Source organism: Corella eumyota, chromosome 5 (assembly GCF_963082875.1).
Source record: "Corella eumyota chromosome 5, kaCorEumy4.1, whole genome shotgun sequence".
NCBI lineage: Eukaryota > Metazoa > Chordata > Ascidiacea > Phlebobranchia > Corellidae > Corella > Corella eumyota.
Window position 1 is genome coordinate 15,161,199 of NC_137494.1, and position 21,988 is coordinate 15,183,186.

The 21,988-nt window shown below is 29.4% G+C and overlaps 2 protein-coding genes and 2 non-coding genes across 4 annotated transcripts; 3 read left to right on the forward strand and 1 right to left on the reverse strand.

Moving 5' to 3' along the window:
• The first annotated feature begins 309 nt into the window (after positions 1-309).
• LOC145753125 (aquaporin-8-like) lies at positions 310-2,946 on the forward strand. The gene is made up of 6 exons (XM_082569522.1): positions 310-602; positions 831-941; positions 1,393-1,519; positions 1,849-2,042; positions 2,267-2,401; positions 2,519-2,946. The coding sequence occupies exons 1-6, from the start codon at positions 403-405 to the stop codon at positions 2,631-2,633; spliced, it is 882 nt and encodes a 293-aa protein (XP_082425648.1). The 5' UTR covers positions 310-402; the 3' UTR covers positions 2,634-2,946.
• Positions 2,947-3,381: 435 nt separating this feature from the next.
• Trnaw-cca (transfer RNA tryptophan (anticodon CCA)) lies at positions 3,382-3,453 on the reverse strand. The gene has a single exon. It is a non-coding gene; the product is annotated as a tRNA-Trp (tRNA).
• A 456-nt stretch (positions 3,454-3,909) lies between these two features.
• On the forward strand, positions 3,910-3,981 carry Trnaw-cca (transfer RNA tryptophan (anticodon CCA)). Its single transcript has one exon. It is a non-coding gene; the product is annotated as a tRNA-Trp (tRNA).
• Positions 3,982-5,108: 1,127 nt separating this feature from the next.
• Positions 5,109-21,813, forward strand: LOC145752839 (uncharacterized). The gene is made up of 12 exons (XM_082569190.1): positions 5,109-5,201; positions 12,864-12,990; positions 13,320-14,015; positions 14,509-14,655; positions 14,825-14,961; positions 15,928-16,087; positions 16,851-17,008; positions 18,285-18,461; positions 18,885-19,093; positions 19,444-19,669; positions 20,328-20,601; positions 21,031-21,813. The coding sequence occupies exons 1-12, from the start codon at positions 5,187-5,189 to the stop codon at positions 21,480-21,482; spliced, it is 2,778 nt and encodes a 925-aa protein (XP_082425316.1). The 5' UTR covers positions 5,109-5,186; the 3' UTR covers positions 21,483-21,813.
• Positions 21,814-21,988: the final 175 nt, after the last annotated feature.

A 21,988-nucleotide genomic window follows, 5' to 3' on the forward strand; every position in this document is an offset into this window, starting at 1 on the left:
TAACAGACTTATTAACTTTTTATTTAAACATGACTCTTTTTATTTACTTTTATGGCTAGACCACTTATTGCATCATATAAAAATATAATGAAACGTTGTTATTTGCTTTATGCAATTCTAGGTAAGTTGGTCTTTTTATCAGTTACTTAAAATGACTTGTTTATTGGCAAAGTATAATATTTCTAGCAAAGTATCAAGATTATTATTCACACTTAAGTTCAAGCAGGTTGAAACCGCAGTTTTAAGTTCTTGTAGATGTGTTTTCAAGTTTGTTTTTGAGCCGGTTCTGCCTACAGCGTTTCTGTACTTTTGAGTCATTGGTATTTTGAATTGCAGATATTACTTAGAGAAAGCAAAGAAAATTTTATTTATATATTTCAGGTAAATAAAAATCGTTGTAGAATGGAAAATAGTGCTGGTTTGCTTAAAAAAGACGAAGCTAAGTCTTCAAAAAAGCAAAATCTAAAATTCGAAGATTTTTTTGTAAAGTTTGTAAGGCCGCTTTTTTGCGAGTTTTTTGCATCTTTCTTGCACACTTTCTGGGGATGCATGGTCTACCAAAAACCTTTGCTACCAAACTGCAAAGACTTTCCAAATAACAGGTAAATTTTGGTAAAAATTAATAAATTAAAAATATTTTTAATTAACCAAGTAAATGTTGTAAAACCGACGGATTTTGCTAACTAAGGCTTCTTAAAAATTGCAATTCTGGCAAAGTATTAAAATGTTGTAAATTTAACTTTTAAATGGGTCGAAAAATCAAAATATATTACGTAATTCTGCAAGTACTTGTGGCTTTGGTTTGGCGCTCATGCTGTTTGTATTTTCAGCACCAATACACTTCCCGAATGTCGCAATAATGACGTCATAGAGGCTTTTATTCCAGCCTTGCAAGCCGGTATTGCTGTGTGGATGATAACTGTATTGTTTCATCGAATTACGTAAGAATTTCAAGTTTTTGACAAGATATGATAAATGCTCTTAAATTTTGGTTATATATATATATATATACATTTTCCCTTAATTTGGGAAGGTTAACTTCACAGCCTAAACATAGAGTAACATCAGTTACCCCAACCCAGTCTCAAGTTGATTTTGTCAGTTTGGGATATTATAGATTATAATTGCCCGGTAATTATACTGCTGATTAAGTCCTGCTAACTCAGGAGGAGTTCATACCGTTTATAATGCCTTACTTATGGGCGCTACAGCATGAAAGCAGTGGGGATTGAACCCAATACTTATGTAGTGTAGCAAGTGTTCTAACCACTACACCACGCTGCCGGTTAATTGTCTTAGGTTATAATTTTTTATATACGTACATAAATATAAGTAAAGTTGTGTTATTTTTTGTGAATATAAGTAGTTATAAAACTTTATTTTTGTGCGCAGCTATATTCAATTCAATCCAATAATGTCGATGTCGTTTGTATTAGTTGGATTATTGCCCTGGAAGTTGTTCATTCCAAATGTTGTTGTCCAATTAACTGGTGCCTCGTTCGGTGCTTTACTAGCTAAGGTATTTACATTTATATTTTAAGGGAAATTCGAAACTCTGGATTTGATATAAGTTTGTGTTTTGGGTCATGTGGGGTCTGGGTAAAAGGGTATCCCCCTAACCCTGACTTGTATAATGTTTTTCATGTTCAGTATATGGGTTCGTTCGTGATAAAAACGTGCTAAAACACGTGCAAATATTGTTTACCTGAAGTGGCTTAAAGCATGGTTTAAAGTCCGTTGTAATAAAAATGAAACAATGTGTATACCTACAAACTATATATAGTCTTTATACTGTATTAAATTGTAATAAAGAGTTACAATTATTGGGTTATTTACTGTTATTTGCAGGTAATAAAACATGGTGACATTGAAATATTTGCTATAGCTGACAATGCAAACATTTCAGCGATATTAAGCACTGAGATTTTTAACACTGGGATTATGGTAACATTTGTGCTCGCAATAACAAAGAATTCGTTATATGATCAACCTACGGGTCCGATGGCGATGGGCTTCTCCGTGTTTCAAGCTATTTTAACAAGGTTTACTTTATTTTTTGTAAACTTTTGCATACTTTTTTTTGTAGATGTGGAATGGTCAACTTCACGATCTAAACATAGAGTAACATCAGTTACCCCGACCCAGTCTCAAGTTGCTTTTTGCAGTTTTAGATATTATTAATTATAATTGCCTGATAATTATGCTGCTGATTATAGTTTTTTATTATTTTGATTAATATCATCTTTCAATTATATTTATATTACAGTAGTTCGATTGGCGTCACTTGCCTCAACCCTATCAGAGCATTTGGGCCAGCTTTGGTGACAGGATATTGGAAAAATCATTGGGTTTGGTGGGTGGGGCCTGGTATAGGGTCATTAGTGTTCACTTTTATTTACATGTAAGTTATAAGTGGCAACCAAAAGTTTAAAAAACTACTATTTTTGTTTGTTTATATATATATATAACTTAAACCAAATAGCCAGACCTTAAGACACAAAATATTTAATTATTTCAGGTGCTTTCTGGCTGAAAATACAGACTCTTGGCTCATTGGATTTTATCAAAATCGTAAAAAGAAAAAAATCAAATTTCGGAAAAAAATGAAAAATAATATTAGCAACGGCATTTAGACCAAAATAAAAGAATTAAGGAATTAGATAATTTTATAATTATTTAGAAATGATTCTTGTTTACGTTTTTGTAAACTTTATTGTTGGCGTTTTATGTATTTTAACATAACCTGTATTTGCTTTCAACTAAAATTTACACAGCCCCTAAACTTAAAAGTAAATCCCATATCTTTATTATAAATTTGTAAATAAAATAATGCGCAGCCGGGATTCGAACTGGCGACTAATTATTACAAAACTAACTTACAATATTGCAAGCAAATGTGCCTGTAGTGAATGATTAAAAACATTCGCCGGTTCTTAAATATTCTGAAATGCTAAGTTCTTTACAAATTATATCAAGTATTTGTTTTTAAGTTAGGATTTTAAGAAAACAGTTGTATTTTGTTGAGTAAATAATCACGGATTTATTGCCAGATAAGTCAGTAAATTGTATAAACCATCAATGCGATGTTAAGAAGTTTGTTAAAACGCTTAAAGTAAATTGAAATAAACTAAACTGTATGTTAAAACTTTTTTGAGTCAGAATCGTATGCTGATACTTTGTTACTTTTGAAATATGTTTGGCAAGAGTTAATTTAACCGTTATAAGCGCAATAACATAATGGACATTTTTTCTAGGGAATTTTTTCAAAAAATAGTGATATATCTTAAAAGTTAGGTGAATTTTATATTAAAATTTGTAAGACTTTGAAATTAAAAATTAATTTTATTATTCGAACTGGTTTGAAAAAAACTTGCAAAAATTTGACCCCGACGTGATTTGAACACGCAACCTTCCGATCTGGAGTCGGACGCGCTACCGTTGCGCCACGGAGTCACATGTTTAAATCATATTAAGTTATTGCCGGGATTTGAACTTGCGACGTAGTATTACAAAACTAACTTACAATAATGCAAGCAAATGTGCCTGTAGTAAAAAGTAAATTTATTTTTTTGATATTCTGGACTGTTTTTGCATTTTAAATGAAGTTATTTGTTAAAATTAAGTAGACAGCTGTTTTTTAAATCGGAATTTATTTACAGACTTAATTAAATAACAGGTGTTTTAGTAAATGAAAAGCAACATTGTACTACACTCCGATGTTAAAAAGTTTGTTTGAAACCTTTTAAGGTAAGTTAAGTTTATTTAATTTGCAATAAAAACGTATTCTGTCCAAATTAAATGTTGATATTTTTTAAGTTGATCGAATGTTGTTTTATTCTTGTAAATTTAACAAAAATTTGCAATTTTTTTATTAAGTCCCGGCTAGTAATTATTGTCTGTTGAACATGTGACTCCGTGGCGCAACGGTAGCGCGTCCGACTCCAGATCGGAAGGTTGCGTGTTCAAATCACGTCGGGGTCATTTTTTTTTGTTAAAAGTTTTTTTAGTGCACATCGAATAACTCATAAAACAACATACGTAAAGTAAAATTATATGCGCTTTTTCTAGTAATACTTTGAGCCGCACTAATGCCACATTATTTGCCCTTGAGCCTTAAACCAGCAGCATTCTGTAGTAGTTAAAACAATTGGCTATACTACGTGAGGTTCTTGGTTCGAACCCCACTGCTGTCATGCTGTAGCACACATAAGTAAGGCTCTATAAACAATACAAACTCCTGCTAAGCCAACACTTACTCAGCAGTATAATTATCGGGCAATTATAATCTATAATATCCCAAACTACTAAAGTCAACTCGAGACTGGGTTAGGGTAACAAGGAAAAAGATATATACAAAACGTAAAAAAAATTAAATTTGAATACTGATACTTGAAGTATTAATTAATGTAATTATTACATCCGGTAGTTCTTAATAACTAATCAGCTATTTGCTATTAATAATTCTAGAACAACAAAACCACGCAATTATTTCCTTTAAGTTACCTTAAGTTAGACTATGACGTCATAAGCCTACACTTTATTGAGAAACAAACGCCTTTTATGACTCGTTTTTTGGTTTTATAATATTGTTGTTGGATTTATTTTCAAGTTATTTTAGTTTTTCTAAACATCATATTGTTGTTTTTGTAGATTTAGTTTGCTTAATTATTCTGTTAGTTAGTTTTAATTGGTGATAGAAATGTAGGAAAGTCGAATTCACGACTTAAACATCGAGTAACATCAGTTACCTGACCCAGTCTCGAGTTACCTGTGACAGTTTTGAATATTATTGATTATAATTGCCCGATAATTATGATGCTGATTAGGTGCTGGTTTAGCAGGAGTTCATATCGTTTATAACGCGTTACTTAAGGGCACTACAGAATGAGAGCGGTGGGAAACGAACCCGGGATCTCATGTAGTGTAGAAAGTGTTCTTACCACTACACCAAGCTGCTAGTAGTTAATTGAAAAAATGTGGAATTTGAGATATACAGTTTTATAAAAAGTAAGGACAAAATTTAAATACAAAATAAATGATTGTTAGTATTTGACAAAATAGGATGTAATAGAATCTTAATAACGCAATTAAATTTGATTTATTTTTTAGGCAAACGTGACAATATTTTTAAAATAAATTTAGTAAAAATTTTGTTAATTTTAGTTTCAAAAACGTAAATCGAAGAAATGTTAAAACATTTGGTAAGTTACTTATTCTAAATTAAAAAATGTGAATAATTTCGTTACTAAAATTGGCTTAAAAATGTATTGTAAATTGCATAATGTGTAAATATTATATGAAAAAAAGTTAAATCCAAAATTTTAAGATGGAAACCCACTGCTTGCATGTTGTAAAGAATCTAATACAATTTAAATGGATTCAGTTTTCTTTTAAAAGTTAAAAAAAGCCATTTTAAAAAACAAAAAACAACCAAACCACACTACTAAAAGTTAACTCACTATTAGAACATTTTAACTAAGCACCACAAATAGGATTATTATTTTTCAACCCTGGCTTCAAAATTTCCAACGCTTGGTTACAGTTGTAGTGGTTTAAATGGGAGGCCTCCCACCAAGTGGGGGGCCGATCACCACTACCCGTATAAATGTTATTCGAGTTTTGTACATTCTATTACATTCTCTCCTTAACTTTATATGGGTTTGCACAGGCATCAAACTGTATTGAAATCATCATATTTTCTGAAACTCTCATTTGAAGAACTGGCGATTTTGTTTAGTTTAGATTGGAGTATAAGATGTGGTTTTGTAGCTTTTAGTTGTTGTTTTAGTTTATAGAAGTCAGTTTTTTTTGATTATTTTGCTTTAGAATGTGGCCGCTACATGGCGCTGTATGTTACAGTTGATATGCTAAGTTGAGAGTGTTATGATAAGTTGTATATAAATATGTTTATTGTATGCAGAATTAGATGTTGGTGAAGTATAGGAAAGCATTTTTAATTATGTAAACTTGGTTGGTTATATGTTGTAGGAGACAGTTGTATATTAGTTATGTAGAAATCTAAGTGTGTTTTTGTGTTACAATAAGTTGTAGGTAAATATGTTTATGTTATGCAGAATTAGATGTAGGATTGCAATGCGAATTTTTTATGTGTAAACTCGGTTAGATAATATGTATGTAACAATAGTTATATTATTAACTTGGTTATAATAGCATGCAAGATTAGGTGTTAATGTAGAATAGAAATTCAATTTTAAATGTGTTAAATGTATAAGTTGTTGTATAATGTATATATTGATTATATAGAAGTGTTAACTTAAACAGTTATATGTTATTTAATGTGTGCATTAGTTATATAGAAATATGATAAGATATGTGTTGTATAATGTATATAATAGTAGTATAAAGATGTTAACTGAAATAGGTATATGTTTTATATCTAAATCTTAGTATTTTTTAGCATTTTTTAACTGGATATTAGTTTTTAGCAAGTTTAAAATAGCAGGTTAATTGTACAATAAGAATATATAGAGATAATGTTTATATTTTTAAATATGTTAAAATTTATGTATTTATTATAAGTGTATATGTTATATGTGTTAAAATTAAGATATAATTTGTTTATTTTTAAAGAATTTTTAATACTATAAAGCTTTAACACAGGCTTAAGCTTAAGTTTTAACCACCCGCTGTGAGGAATGCAGAGCGTTTTTTTGCAAATACGTTTTTTTAACTCAGCCTTTGGCATGGACGCCTAAACTAGGGCTACGCAAACGCTTCCATTTGAAGCCTTTTTAAGCTAGTTTTGTGTATAATTTATATAACAGAATTTTTTTTTTTTTATTTTGGTTTTTCGCACATTGATAAAAGTAAATATTAAATAAGATATACAATTAATATTACAACAATGCGACGGGAAAAAATGACAAATTCAATTTAATGATTTAAAACATGCCAAAAGTATTAATGTTTATACAAAGATGTTATAGTATATTATGGCATGGTCACCAAACCCAGTTTATTTTTATTATGTTATTTTTTTGTTTTTTTTTTGTGCGTTAATTTAAGGAGTTAAAAGATATATAATAAATATTACATTATTGCGATTGAAAAAATGACAAAATCAATATAATGATTTAAAACATGCCATAATGTTAATGTTTACATACAGTTTTTATAAAATATTATGTCATTAAATATAAATAATTATGTTTTACTTACACTATTTATATACACTTTAATTTAATATTTTTTATTATATATAATTGGTGCATTTTTATGTATACGCCATTGTGAAGCAGTTTGGTTTAAATGAAAAGTACTTTATGCTTTCAGACTGTAGAAACCGGACAACGATATCTCTAACCTCGCTTGAACGACAAGTGTGGTTCTAACGTTATAATTAACATTTAATTCGTTAATGTTTTAAGCACACTTATTTGGGTTGGTCGTCTACTACATATGTCGCGACTGGAGAATATTTTAAAAATCTCAGACTAAACCTGAGGATTAGACAATTCAGTTTAAGAGCACAACGTTTCGTTTTTTTGTCACAAATTTTTTTAGTTTTTTATGAAGTTTTTAATTTTTATAAAGATACATTTTTTCAAAGTTTTTTTAGTAGAACAAAAATATTGCAAAACGAGTCAGAATTTTAATTACAATTTAGATATATTATGTAAATTTTTATTTACTAAAATTTATTTTATGTTTGTAGTTAATGTAAATTAATATAATTAAATTAATAAGATAACGGCAATTTCTAAGACACCCGGACGTTAAATTGTAATCCTATTTTCATAGAAATTTACTGAGAATAATTTCTTGAAATGAGCGTGAGTTGTTAAATTTAAATTTATGTATAGATTAAAACGTTGATGTTGTGAACCCAAGTGTAAATGTAACTTATTTAGGATTACCAAATTTTGGAATAGATTATTTTAATATATAAGCTGTAGTATTAATAGGCAAAAAAAAGTTTTAACTTTAACACATTAAACTATACACAAAAATTGGAATGTGAAAATTACTATATCTTTAAAACAATTTTATGTTTTTAAATTGCTATTTTGTATATTTAAATAGGACCAAGTAGTATTTACCTACAATTTGAATGTACATAATGTTTGTAATAAGATACTCGTGTTTATTTATGATAAGAAATCAGGGATTTTCCTAATATTAAAGTTAGATTTTTACCTTGATAAACATGACTTGAAACAGTTTAAATTATCTTGATTGCTAGTAGTGAAGTAACAGGAACGAAAATTTGTTTATTTAAATATTTGAATTGAGATAATGATAACCCAGTTTGAATGGAAAAAAACGTGACCATTTTTTTTTCGATTTTTTTTCACTTAAAATAAGTTACTTTAAATATCACATTAAGGTGACCGAAAAAATGACATAAATAATTTAATAATTTAAAACATGCCATAAAATAAATGATTATATAAAGATAATATGATATATTATGACATGGTCACCGAACCTAAAAAATTTAAAACAGACATTTTTTTAAGATTTCTAATTATTTAAAATTAATTTTAAAAGACAAATTTAATTTTTTACAAAATAACAACTAATTTTTTTAAATCTGTGAATCAGTCGTCAGTTTATTTGATGTATATTGACATTAATCTACTACATGGTTGTTACATCAGATAAGGTTGTTCGTAGTTTGCCATTTAAGTGTAATTAACAACTTGTTAAACTAGACGAACTTGTACCAATCTTAGCTATTCTAACTTAAGGTGCAGTAACTTAAATCATAGTTATTACTTTTGGCTTGTTTTCTATATTTAACTAGCAAGAATAATCGGTATTAAATTACACATAAGTGGAGCCATAGCGAAATACGTTAAACCCGAATTGTGATTATAGTTAGGCTGTTGAGCCTTATGTGAGGACTAAATTGCAGTTTAGATAAATGCGAAAATATGTATGCAAGTTATAGTGCTTTTGGATAAGATTTTTTACGCTCTGTTTAAGGGGAATCTGTACAATTTACGAAAACCAATTTAAAAATGCAATAGTAGTTTATTTTTTGCTTTAAAATGTGATATTATAACTTTAGTTTTATATATATATATATTTTTTTTTTCATATAACTTTTCATATAATTCATATAACAGTATTTATTTATTTTTTATTTTGGTTTTTCGCGCATTGATAAAAGTAAATAATAAATACGATATACAATTAATATTACAACAATGCAACGGGAAAAAATAACAAAATCAATTTAATGATTTAAAACATGCCAAAAGTATAAATGTTTACATAAAGATTTTAAGTATGTTATGGCATGCTCACCAAACCCAAAATATGATATTTTATAACACTATATATACATATATGAATTAATTTAAGTTAGTTTATTGTAATATAATTTAGAATTTAGCACAAAAATATATCGATTGCGATTTAAACGACCAAATGCGGTTGTTTTAGATAAGAGATCGCCAAGCTTATTTTGATGAAATGTTTTTAAAGGTTATAAACCCGCCATGGGCGATGTAAAATATTATGTTTTGTTGTTTTGTGCTAACTTGGTCACGAATATTTTATTTTGACTTATTTTGAGCAATAAAATTTAGGCATAAATCACACAAATAATGCACATCATTCTTAAACAGATATTTTTTAAAATAACATTTTATTAATTACATTTTTGGCACATTAATAAAAGTTAAAAAAATATTTAAAATAGATATTACAATAATGCAACAGGAAAAATGACATTATCGATTTAATGATATAAAACATGCCATAAAATAAATGATTATATTCAGATAATATGATATATTATGGCATAGTCACCAAACTCTAACACATCTTTATAAAAGCAAACATTTAATTTAATTTAAAGAATGTTAATATTATTTTAACCACATATTAAGAGTACAAACACTCAATACAAAGTGGTTGGCAGCTAAGATAACTTCGTGTTATTTGTAAAACATTGTGGTTATGCGGTTACTTCACATCATAGCGAGAGATATCAGCAGCAACGTTGTTGTGTAGACAAGATTTATGGTTACACAACGTAATTTGTTTGTTGTTAGTTTTTGATTTATGATTGTTTTTATGGACTTGCTGCATTTTGGAAAACATTTTATTTTGTTTGTTTAATTAATATTTTATTGTAGACAAAAATGCAGGATTTTTTTGTTTTTAAATTATATATATTTTTTTAGCACAATTTTAAAATATTATTGATTATATATTTTAACTGTTTAAAACAATAAAGTAGAGTGTGTATTAAATTTAATATAGCAATTATAAAATTTTAAATATCATTTCAACAAAAATTTAATATACAAAAACCCAAATTTTTTGCTCATTAAGATAATTATACAATTAAAATGTCATAACATACGTAATTACAAGAACAAAAGTTTAAGTTTAAACTCATTAAACTTGAATTCTACGCCGAAAACTTGATTCCAAGTTACGTAGATAAAGATGTTGTCGTATGTAAATATAACTTGCCCACAGGCCCAAAGCTTATTTTGTCATTTCAGTTTCTGCGACAAGGACTTAGATTTATAACTAAACGCAACACAGCGCGCTTAAATAGCAAACGCAACAGTTAAGTTATTTAAACAACGTTCTATTTGTATGTCTCTTGCTTAGAAGCTATAAACAATAAGCATTAGGTCGTTTACATACATTAGAATAGCTTAGTTATAGTAGATAGGTCTTGTCTAAAGGATGTGTTTTATTGCAAAATGTTAAATATTATGTTATGAACGTTATATACTAGTTAGATATACTTTTATTTTATTTTAAATATTTCTTAACTAGATTAGGGTAAATGTTGTTTTATGAAACTTTTATTATAGCCGATTTTTTCTATATTTAAATTCTAAAAATTAGTAAGATTTAAATATTTTTTTAAGAAAAATTTTGACGTTTATTAGCAATATAATATTTAAGATTAAGTGCATTTATTAATTAAATAAATGATATTGCAAAAATTAACAAGATTGATAAGTTGTCTATAGTAACTTACGTTTAAAAAAAGTTTTAATTAGAAATTTAAATGTGTATTTAATGCATTTATTTAACAGAAATCGCGTGTAAAGACATTATTAATTTTTATTTGATAAATATTCAGATTTACAATTTTTTTAGATCACATAAACTTATGAATTTTATAATGTTGGGTAGAAAATTTAGTATTAGATTAGCAAAGGTTTAATAAATTTGCACACAGATATCGAATCATTATAATTAAAAGGAATTAGTGATAACAATTCAGGGCCATGTGAAATTTGATCCAACCTAGTTTTAATTACAGGTTGTAAAGTTTACGAAATAATATGTGACGCCCTCGACAACCAGGCGCTGCGTGGGATAGAAACATTTAACTTAAAAACAATTATGTACAAACATTTGACTTAATATCGTTTAAGTACTTGGCTACAAAATCGTGCAGTTATGTTAAATGCAGCCACCTTGCTAATATATTGTAAACACGCATTTTTAATGTGAAAAATTTTCCATATTAGTGCATAGGTGATTGATAGCTTTAATTGTGTTGAATATGATACAGATTTGAACTTTGAATTTTTTGTGAATATTTGTAAACATTAGGTTGTTATAATGGGTGTTATTATAAATATCTTTAAACAAATTTTACTTATATTTTCGTTCATTAATATTTAAACAAAGTATAATAAGTATTCAGCAACGTGTTTACAAATTAAAGACCTTTACAAATAGCGCAAAAATATAATTTTTACTGTATATTATAGTTAGATTATAGTATTTATGTTATTTAACTTTTCAAGTACACTAAAATTGGTTAATTTTTGGCGGTTAGAAGTCTAATAGGTTGTCAGTACCTTGCGTGAATGTTACAACTACTTAATTGACGTAATTTTCATACCACAAACTCATTACCAAAACTTGTTTGTTGTAAAACTTGGTTATTACGATTTTCTAGAAAACGTCGCAATTACAAATTTCAGTAGAAGCAATACTCGGTAATTATACCAAAGGTTGTTTAAATTGAGCTTAGTTAGGTATGCTAACTTGTTATTAAAAGGCCAAATGATCGATAATAAATCGTAATCCCAACGCTCACGGATGTATACCAGCTAAGAAGGATGTATATCTAATTAACTAATTAAATTAATCACATGTCCAAATAAGGGCGTTTTTACCAAGGCCGTATATTGGAATTAGTTAAACCAGGTCTAGAGCTGAAGGTTTGAAATTTAAAATGTGGAGCTTTAATAAAATGGCAGATATTTTTTGTTTGTTTTTTTCTAGGAATTTTACAAGATGTCTAATGACTTAACTCCCTGTAAAGTTTTACTTATTATCAGTTAAGTCTAATATACACAATTATTGTAAAAATATTTTAAAGTTAGCAAAGTTTAAAAAAGAAGTTAATGTTGTAGTAAAAACTAAAGTACAATGTATGTGAATTGTTTGTTGGATGCTTTGCCGTGTTTTGCTTTAGTAGATTTAGCTTTATCACAAGTTCAACCTGTTATCAAAATCTAAAGTTTCGTATTTAAATCGTAAGTTTATACGGAAACAGATTTAAATTGACGTTGACATATTAGATATAAATACTTTAGTATTAAGCACATCTTGCACGTGTTTACCAGATAGAACTTAAGTATTGGCACAACCTGGTCTTTAGAGTGATGTATTTAACCTTTTAATAAATCGGATTTAGAGATTTTTTTAGAGATTTTAGCTGGTCAGTCGTATGTGGTATTCAAGCTATATTGTTGGCCAACAAATCGTCTTAACATTAGCTTTATTTATATTGTGTAAGATTATAAGGTCGATATTGTATCTGAATACGAGTCTTATAATCTTTAGCAGTTTGACATCAATTATTTTCAATTTTTTTAAAGTCTAATTTTTTTTATTTTTTATAGCACCCCACTTATAAGCGAACGCTTAATTTAAACCCTAAGGAAAAACCTGAAATTGGATCAAATGTTGAAGTAAAAGGAATATACAAGGCCAAATATACTTCAAATTCAGACAAATTAAGGCATAGTCGTAAGTATTTAGTAATATTAAAAATTAAACATATTTAAAAATTCGAAAATTTTTGGGCAGCGTGGTATAGTGGTCAGAACCCGTTTTACACTACATGAGGTCCTGGGTTCGATTCTCAGAGATCTCATTCTGTAGCGCCTTTAAGTAAGACGCTATAAACGGTACGAACTTTTAAGACTGGGTCGGGGTAACAGATGTTACCTAATGTTTAGGTCGCGCATTCAACCTTTCCACAAAGATATATACCAAAAAAGAAACATTATACAAATTTTTTACCAAAATTGAACTTATTTAAAAATTATAGTATTTTAAAAAATATTTTGTTTCAGCAACTTCTAAACCTACGACACGGCATAGCACAAAACACCGCAAAAAGAAACTCGAGGTTAAAAAAGGTTTAACTCGATCCAGATCAACAGTTGTCCTTTCATCAGAGAAACCGAAGTTTACAAAAATCTCTGACATTAACATAACCGATAAAATGCACAAGTTCATCCAAGCTAAACACAAGAAACCCATCATAGAATGGTCTACAAGTGATCTGTGTGATTGCTTGTCTGGTAATCTACTCGATGAAAACAGTTTTTTGTCGGTTCAACTCAAAGAGTCAAGGGTAACTGGAAGAGATATCTGCGACACCGAGAAAGCGATTCAAACTTTCAGCAAAATTCGTTTCATCAACGATCAGCAGAAGCAGAAAGTTTTACTTTTGTTGAACGAAATTTCGAGAGAAACTCAAAAAAATTTGAAAATTTCTCAAACTCATAAATCTCCTCATAAAACCCACTCTCCTACGTCACAAGTGCACTCAGCCGAGTCGATGATTACGTCATCAGATTACGTGAGTGGATCGTCGTCGTCCTCTGAGCACGCTACGTCATCAACACGTCATACACCATCAACGAAGATGATCAAAAGTATTTTTAAACATTCGGTGAAGAAATCAAAATCTCCGACTCCATCGTTAGATTCTCAATCAAATGTTCTACAAACTCTCGTTCTACATTCAGATATACAAGGATCAGGTAATTTAAATATACAATATATAAGTCATTTTTATTTCTTATGTTAAAACACGTAAACTATAGCTTAGTCATAGTAAAACTTTTGTTCATTTGGTTATACGTGGGACTGACTTTGTATATACCAGAATTCTACAATATGGAAGGGTAAATATTCAAACCAATTTAGGCTATTATCATTTTTGTTGTATGTATTTATCCTCGATGTGGGAAAGATCGAATGCGCGACTTAAACATAGAGTAACATCAGTTACCCCGACCCAGTCTCGAGTTGCCTGTGGCAGTTTGGGATATTATAGATTATAATTGCCCAATAATTAAGCTGCTGATTAGGTGCTGGCTCAGTAGGGGTGCATACAGTTTATAGCCCCTCACTCAAGGGCGCTACAGCATAAGAGCAGTGGGGATCAAACCAAGGACCTCTTGCAATTAAGCCAAATAGACTCCTATGCTTGTTAAAACTTGTTTAATAAATATTTATACTTACATTGCTTAGGTCAATTTACTTCAACTGATTTCCAAATCACTGAATCTACAACCACAACCGAATTGATTCAAATGTTTATGGATTGTTCTTCCATAACTGACGACATCAACTTGTTTGTCATTAACGACGTGACAACGACATCAAGTGACCACAAAGGTGGGTTTTAATTTATCCTCAATGTGGGGCAGATATTTTGCTGCGATTTTTAATCGTTTTTTTTAATAGTTAAGTCAAGTTTTAAATTTTTTAAGTAGATTATAATAAAAAAAAATTTAATTTGTATAATTTTTTGGTTTAAATGTAATATTTTTTTATTAATTTTTAGGTAATGTTAAAACTGGAGGCATCGCCAAAAGATTATTAGAAGCAGATGAATCCCCGTTATTGGCACAGAAACAAAGTTTAAAGAAACATCAAACCAGGAGATTGGAACTAACACAAGTTAAAGGAGTAATGATAAAGGTATTGAACTTATGATATTTATAACTCTTTTTCCGAGTAAAATGCTGGGCTTACTAACACCTAAATAATTGGGAAATTTGTATTTTTCTTAGTTTTTAAAATGCGAAATTTTATTAACTTATTCTCGATGTAAATCGTAGATTTGAGGGCCAAATTATAACTTTTATTGCCCTGATTAAGAGCTAAGATGGACATTTACTGTTTTGCAATATTTAATTACAGTGTGCTTTTATAAATTAGCACATTTTAAGCGAAAATTACACGTTTAAGGTATTAACATTATCGTTGTGGTTGGTATAGTTTGAGAAAATTGTTTTTCGAACCAAAACCCAAAAATATTTTTTGTTTTACGACAAATTTAATTGCATGTTTAAATAATTGAATTAAGAGCAGGACATTAGAATTATTTTCCATCTTGGGCGCCGGGTATAAGTGGTATAATTGAACTTATTCGTTAATTAAAGCTTTCGTCGCGTGTGGTGAAATCATTCAAAATCTGCTGACATTACAAATTTGCCAAAAAAATAAAAATTTGCCAAAAAAATAAAAATTTGCCAAAAACCTAAATATTTTATTTTTTAAAGAATGTTTTCTTTATAAAATGGCAAATTGATTTTTAATGTTATAAATAGAAAAGAGTTACATTTGTTAAAAAATTTAATAATCATTTAAAATAATTTGCAATTTATTTTGTTTTTTCGCACATTGATAAAATAATAAATACGATATACAATTAATATTACAACAATGCGACGGGAAAAAATGACAAAATCAATTTAATGATTTGAAACATGCCAAAAGTATTAATGTTTATATAAAGATTTTATATTATATGATATGGCATGGTCATCAACTCTAAAATATTACAATTTCTAGGTAAAAAAAGCTCAAAATAAAAATCATATAACGATTTTTTTAATCCTAAAATTGTTCTAAAATAATTTTCACGAAATTGTTTTTTTTTAGATAATTTGTCGAATTGGAAAGCACAAGCCTAAGGGAAAACAATTTCGAGTCTCGAGTCAATCAAGCGTGGAACACGTGACCAAACTTGCTCTTCGAAAGTTTAGGTTGAGGAATGTAGATTCCAGTTTATTTGCCCTCTGTGAGATATCAATAAATGGAGGTAAATAGAAGTTCATTTTAAATTTGATATAATTGGAAGGGCGACTGACTTTACAGCCTTATAATAAAGGTAACTTTAATTACCCAGACTAAGATTTGTTTAAACTGGCGATGGTTTAATATATTTTGTAATGAATTTCACTACATTAAGTCCTGGGTTCGATTCCCACTGCTCTCATGCTGTAGCGCCCTTAAGTAAGGCCCTATAAACGGTATAAACTTCTGCTGAGCCAGCACTTAATCAAAAAAATAATTATCGGGCAATTATAATCAATAATATTGTATCAAAGCAAAAATGCAAAGAGACGAAGCATATGTAGCCCGCTTTAAAGCGGTTAATATTGCCCACTTTTTCAACCGATTAGTTAGCGTTTAATGGCTACAAAGAGTGAAAATACAGAGCCATTAACCGCTTGAAAATTGGTCTAAAAATTGCGCTTTGTCTAATATAGAGCATTGTAATCAACGCCAAATGCTGTTAATGGTTTTATTTTTTCTATTTTAAAGCAATGTATTGCTACCGTGTATTCTTATAATTAAGCAACTATTTTACCTGAAATTATTGATGTTATAGACGAATAGCCTGATAATTTAGCAACTATTTAACTGAAAACCAATATCACCAATCTTAGTTTGCTAATTATGCCTAGCAAAAACACTTATATTATAGATTTTTACTTTACCTATTTAAATCCTGTGTTTTAACCAGTAAACTATATTATTTTTGGTTCAAACGAATGTTTAAATTTGTCTCCTTTTTATAGATATTGTCGAAGTGTCTCCAACGAGGGATAGTCCTTGGAAGAGCGGGGCTTCGTTGCTGATATGCGATCGACCAAGTTTAAGGAAAACAAACAGGAATTCAACGTTAATGGTGCCGGGATTTTATCGTTCTTGTTCGACTGTCTCCAACATTTCATTCGTAAGTTGAAGTTTATAATATATTTGTGTATCTAGTTTTGTAATTTTTTTGTAGTTTTATATATTAACGCCTGTCAGGTTTTACATAAAAGCTGTCACCGTGAACACTTGGCTTTACTACATGAAGGTCCTGAGTTTGATTCCCACTGCTTTCATGCTGTAGCAGCCTAAGTGGGGTGTTATAAACGATATGAACCCCTGCTAAGCCAGCACTTACTCAGCAGCTCAATTATCGGACAATTATATTCTATAATATCCCAAACTGGCAAAGACAACTTGAGACTGGGTGGGGGTAACTGATGTTACTCTATGTTTAGGCTGTAAAGTCGGTCTTCCCACAGCGAGGATAAAGTTAAATTTAAAAAAAATATTATTATTTGTTAATTGATTATAAATTAAACACTTAAAAAACTGCTCGCCTAAAATCGATTAACTTTAATAATATTGAGCTTAAAATATTAAACATTAATGCCTATAACAAATATTTAACACCTTTGACCTTGTATAACTTTGTGATATCGTTGCATTATTGATGATATGTTAACGCCCATTATGTTACGTATACAGCGTAATAATACCTCATTGTGATGTAACAACAACCAATAAAACGTCATGAATATTAAAGTTTACGTTAATTTAATCAAATTCTATAAGTGTGTAGAAAAAGGCGTTGTCGTTAATTAACTGTTTAATTAACAAGTAATTAATGTTAAAATTATAAGTTAACCAAGTAATAACACAGTTTTAATTAACCCTATAAGGTGTACTTAATAATGTCCATCTGTTTTTGGTTAGGAATTATAAAATTGGTGCTAAAATTAGATTAAGTTTCTGTTTTAATTAATTGATTGTAATTAATGAGTCCTTCACACGACATAACTAACGTAAAAAATAAACATTGTAAATTGGATGTTAAATTTTACGTTACATTGACTTGGCCCTAATATTCCAAGAAAAATATTTAAATTTGTAGAAATACATTCTTGTAATTAATACGATTAATTAATTAATAAAGAACAATTTAAAAAAAAATTAAAATAAATAAACATTGTTTTTAGGTACATAATTACAATTAAATTAAGTTAATTTTCAAATATTTAAATTTGGGAATTTTTGAAAAACAAGTAGTACATTTAATTAATTAAAAAAAAGGACAATCAATTAATTAATTAATTAAAAATAATTTTAAAACAGGAATAAATAAATAAAAAGTGTTTTATATAAATATACTTTAAATAAGTTAATTTCTAAATATTTTTAAATTTAATTTTTTTTAGGAAAGTCGTGGATCTTCTGGTTCAGATTCCTGGTCTCCTTATAACCTAGACAAACACAATCGACTCACTGATGACGTCATAGTGGAATCTGTATCAGACCATTGTGGGATCATCAACTATGGTGACGTCACAGTCAAGGATTTAAGTGAAGTCGAGCATGGAGATGTTCTAGAACAGGTAAAAAAATCGTTGTTAGGTTTTGAAAATTATCAACAAAACTAAATATTTTTTTTTATTATTTATCCTCGATGTGGGAAGGTCAGATGCGCGACTTAAACATAGAGTAACTTAAGTTACCCCGACTCAGTCTCGAGTTGCCTGTGTCAGTTTGGGATATTATAGAGACTATAATTGCCCGGTAATTGAGCTGCTGATTAAGTGCTGACTCGGCAGGAGTTTATACCGTTTACAGTGCTTTACTTAGGGGCGCTACAGCATGAGAACAGTGGGGATTGAACCCAGGACCTTATGTAGCAAAGCCAAGTGTTTGAACCACTAAACTATTCTTTCGATATAACTTGGTGGCACTTGTTAAAACTGATCTCATGTATCAATATCTGCAAAAGGATTTGGTTATTTATTATTTAATTGAACTTTTAGGTCCAAGACCGAGCTGATGTTTTATGTGTTGACAACTCAGTCTTACAATCCCAACTTCACGAGAAGGAGGAATCCTCAAGTGAGATCTACCGAAAAGTGTCGCAGGTTAGGTCAGTGCTGGAGAATGGTTTGAAGCAATATCACGACTCTTTGCACCAACAAGTCGACCAACCAACTGGTGGATCGTTTGCGATCGAGTCTGAGATGAAGTAAGTATTGTATATAGTAGAGCCCATGCAACACTAGCTACACCACATGAAGTCGTGGGTTCAATCCCCACTGATCTCATGCTGTAGCGCCCTTGAGTAAGGCGCTATAAACGGTATAAACTCCTGCTAAGGTCAGCACTTAATCAGCAGCATAATTACTGGGCAATTATAATCTATTAATTATCCTTAACTGAAAGGTTAACAATATACCACAATCGCTACAAAAATAAAGTTGTTTTTTAAATATAAGTTACTTCTATTTGTTTAGACTGTGAAAGCAGATACCTTACAGCAAAAATAATTAAAATACACATATTCTTGTAAACTAAATTTTTACTTTTACTCTATAGAAACACCGAACAGATAATATCTCACACTGAGGACATGTTGGGCCAACTATTTCGCCACCAACGACAACTCCTAGCGACCAAGAAGCGACAAACTGAAGCGAATCATGAACACAACGGTGAAGATTTTGTTGATAACTCAATCCTAGCTGATGTTGAATTACAGATTGCTTTGCATCAGGCTGACTTGTTAAGTTTAAAACAGAAACATCAGATTCTCGATATGAAGGTGATTACTGTTTAAATCTTTAAAGTTTTCTAAAATTTATTATTTTAATTCTCTATGTGAATACTTTAAAAATACCCAGTTAGTAGCCTACCCTTTAGTAAGCATTTTTATTGTCATAATATGGTTGCCACTCTTAACTAATATTTGCCTGCAATAATTTACCTGCTTACCATAAACTGCAGTTTTTAATGTTATGTAGGCCTAAATGTTGGACATATACTAAGCTTCATTATATAAATTTTAAGGCCCAACTCTGTCTTCATATAAGTTCAACTCAGTATAATCGTCAGTTTAATATATTATTGACCTTATGGTGTCTTAGCTTTCTATGCTATACTAAAACTAAACCCCCCAAACTGGATTTATTCAATAAATTTACAAAACAATTTTGGGACAAACTTTACAAATTTTTTTATTTTTTAAATTTAACACAACTAATAAAACATCATTTTACATAATTAGTCTTAATATAAGTCCAACTCAGTATAGTTGTAAGTTTAATATATTATTGACCTTGCTGTATTGTCTTTTTTTCGTTGATACACTTACGCTAAAAAACTGATTATTGAATAATTTTACCATCAGTTTTTTCACCGATTTAACAAACTATTTATTTTTTAAATCTAACACAACTAATAAAACTCGTTTTAAATTAAAGATGTCCTTGTTCGTTGCCCACCGTAAAGCTGAGAAATTTCGACATATGATCAGTGGTAGCTTATACGGAATTGTAACACCTAAGTCTACAGCTAACACATACCACCAACCTACTGAAGATAACTTGAACTATGAGCTACATTCAAGCGAGATATTTATCGGGGAGTCGGGATATGGTTTAAAGATGAAGGATGAGCGTGAGGTTAGTTTGAATGGATCAAGGTTGAAGGGAACTGTATTGGAATCAGACCACGTCGAGGGAAAACTTAAAAAAGGTGAAAAAAGTTGAAGTTGTGTGTATATTTATTTTTAAATAGTTATCAAGAGTTTTAGAACTTGTCGGAGCTGATTTTTTTTTCTTAAAATTTTTTTTTAAAAATGGTCATCAGTGTTTTAAGTAAACTATAACACTTACAACTTTAGCACTACTCCTATAGTAAAATTTAAAATTTTTATGATATTGTATATGTTAAAAAAATTTTGTTGGGACTGATTTTTAAATGGTTATCATAATTTTTAGTAAGCTGTATTTATAAATGTTCCAAATTGTTTAATTTTTTTAAGTCTATATATATTTTAATGATTATGATATTATGCCTTAATAAATTTTGTTAAGAATATTTTTTTAAAAATCTAACTTAAGTTTTAACTTACTAAAAAGTAAAGTATTTTATTTTATTAATTTTAAAATTTTGTTTTTTTAGGGGATCGATTATTAGAAGTAAACGGAATCAATGTTCAATCAGTTGGTGCCGATTTCGTTGCAAGAATTCTAAAAGAAACGAATTCGATTCGGATCGTGGTTCTACGATTAACCAAACCAACAAACAATAATAAAAGTAAAACTGACTCTAAAACCAACCATAATAACACACCTATGAGCCATAGTTCGGATGAGGATGACGTTGTTATGAGTGAGGACAGCGAAAAATCACCGCCGGCAGTTGGCGCCGCTGAGTTGTCCGCAGATTGGCGTGAGATGAGTGCACTTAAAAGCGATCTTTCGATGCTCATGCGCGAACTTGAGATTACGTCACGTGGTAAGAGGGAATTAGAGCGTGACCTGGCGCGGAAGAATAACAGGGATTTCGTTCTAGAAAGCGAGAATCATCGACTTAAGGAAGAGATCGCAAAATTAAAGAAAAACGCAGCTTAATAAGCAATGGGAGTATATTAAATATTTGGTTTTTATATTTATGTTAGAAGGCCAATATTAAATCTTATTATACAGTAACTTTAGTTTAACAATCTTATTCGTTATCAGGTGGTATTAGTTTGCTAATTAACTCGCTAATTAGATTTTAATTAATTAAGGCATGAACTTATGACCCTTACTCGGAGGTTGTTTTTATTTAAAGTCTTAGTTTTTCAATTTTATTATATATGTTCCTATTCTGCAATTGTGTTTTATTAATTTGTAAATATTTAATATTGTTCTAACTATTTCCTGGCGATTCTTGCCTATTACGTTTACGTACTTACATGATGATTAAATAATATTGTTTAGATTGGATTTTGACCCAGATTAGTTCAGTAGATTTTGAAGTAGACTAGCTAGAAACTTGTTAGAAAATATAAGACAGTAAAGGTTTAAAAAATGTTTATTTTTTTAGAATTTTAAAATAAACATTTTTGTACAAGATCTTTACTTAAACTTTGCAA

Coding starts and splice junctions, on each gene's coding strand:
- LOC145753125 (XM_082569522.1), top strand. CDS start 403: ATGGAAAATAGTGCTGGTTTGCTTAAAAAAGACGAAGCTAAGTCTTCA. Junction 1,520..1,848: donor TCGGTGCTTTACTAGCTAAG/GTATTTACATTT, acceptor TGTTATTTGCAG/GTAATAAAACATGGTGACAT. Junction 2,402..2,518: donor GTGTTCACTTTTATTTACAT/GTAAGTTATAAG, acceptor TAATTATTTCAG/GTGCTTTCTGGCTGAAAATA.
- LOC145752839 (XM_082569190.1), top strand. Junction 14,656..14,824: donor GACATCAAGTGACCACAAAG/GTGGGTTTTAAT, acceptor ATTAATTTTTAG/GTAATGTTAAAACTGGAGGC. Junction 20,602..21,030: donor CGAGGGAAAACTTAAAAAAG/GTGAAAAAAGTT, acceptor TTGTTTTTTTAG/GGGATCGATTATTAGAAGTA.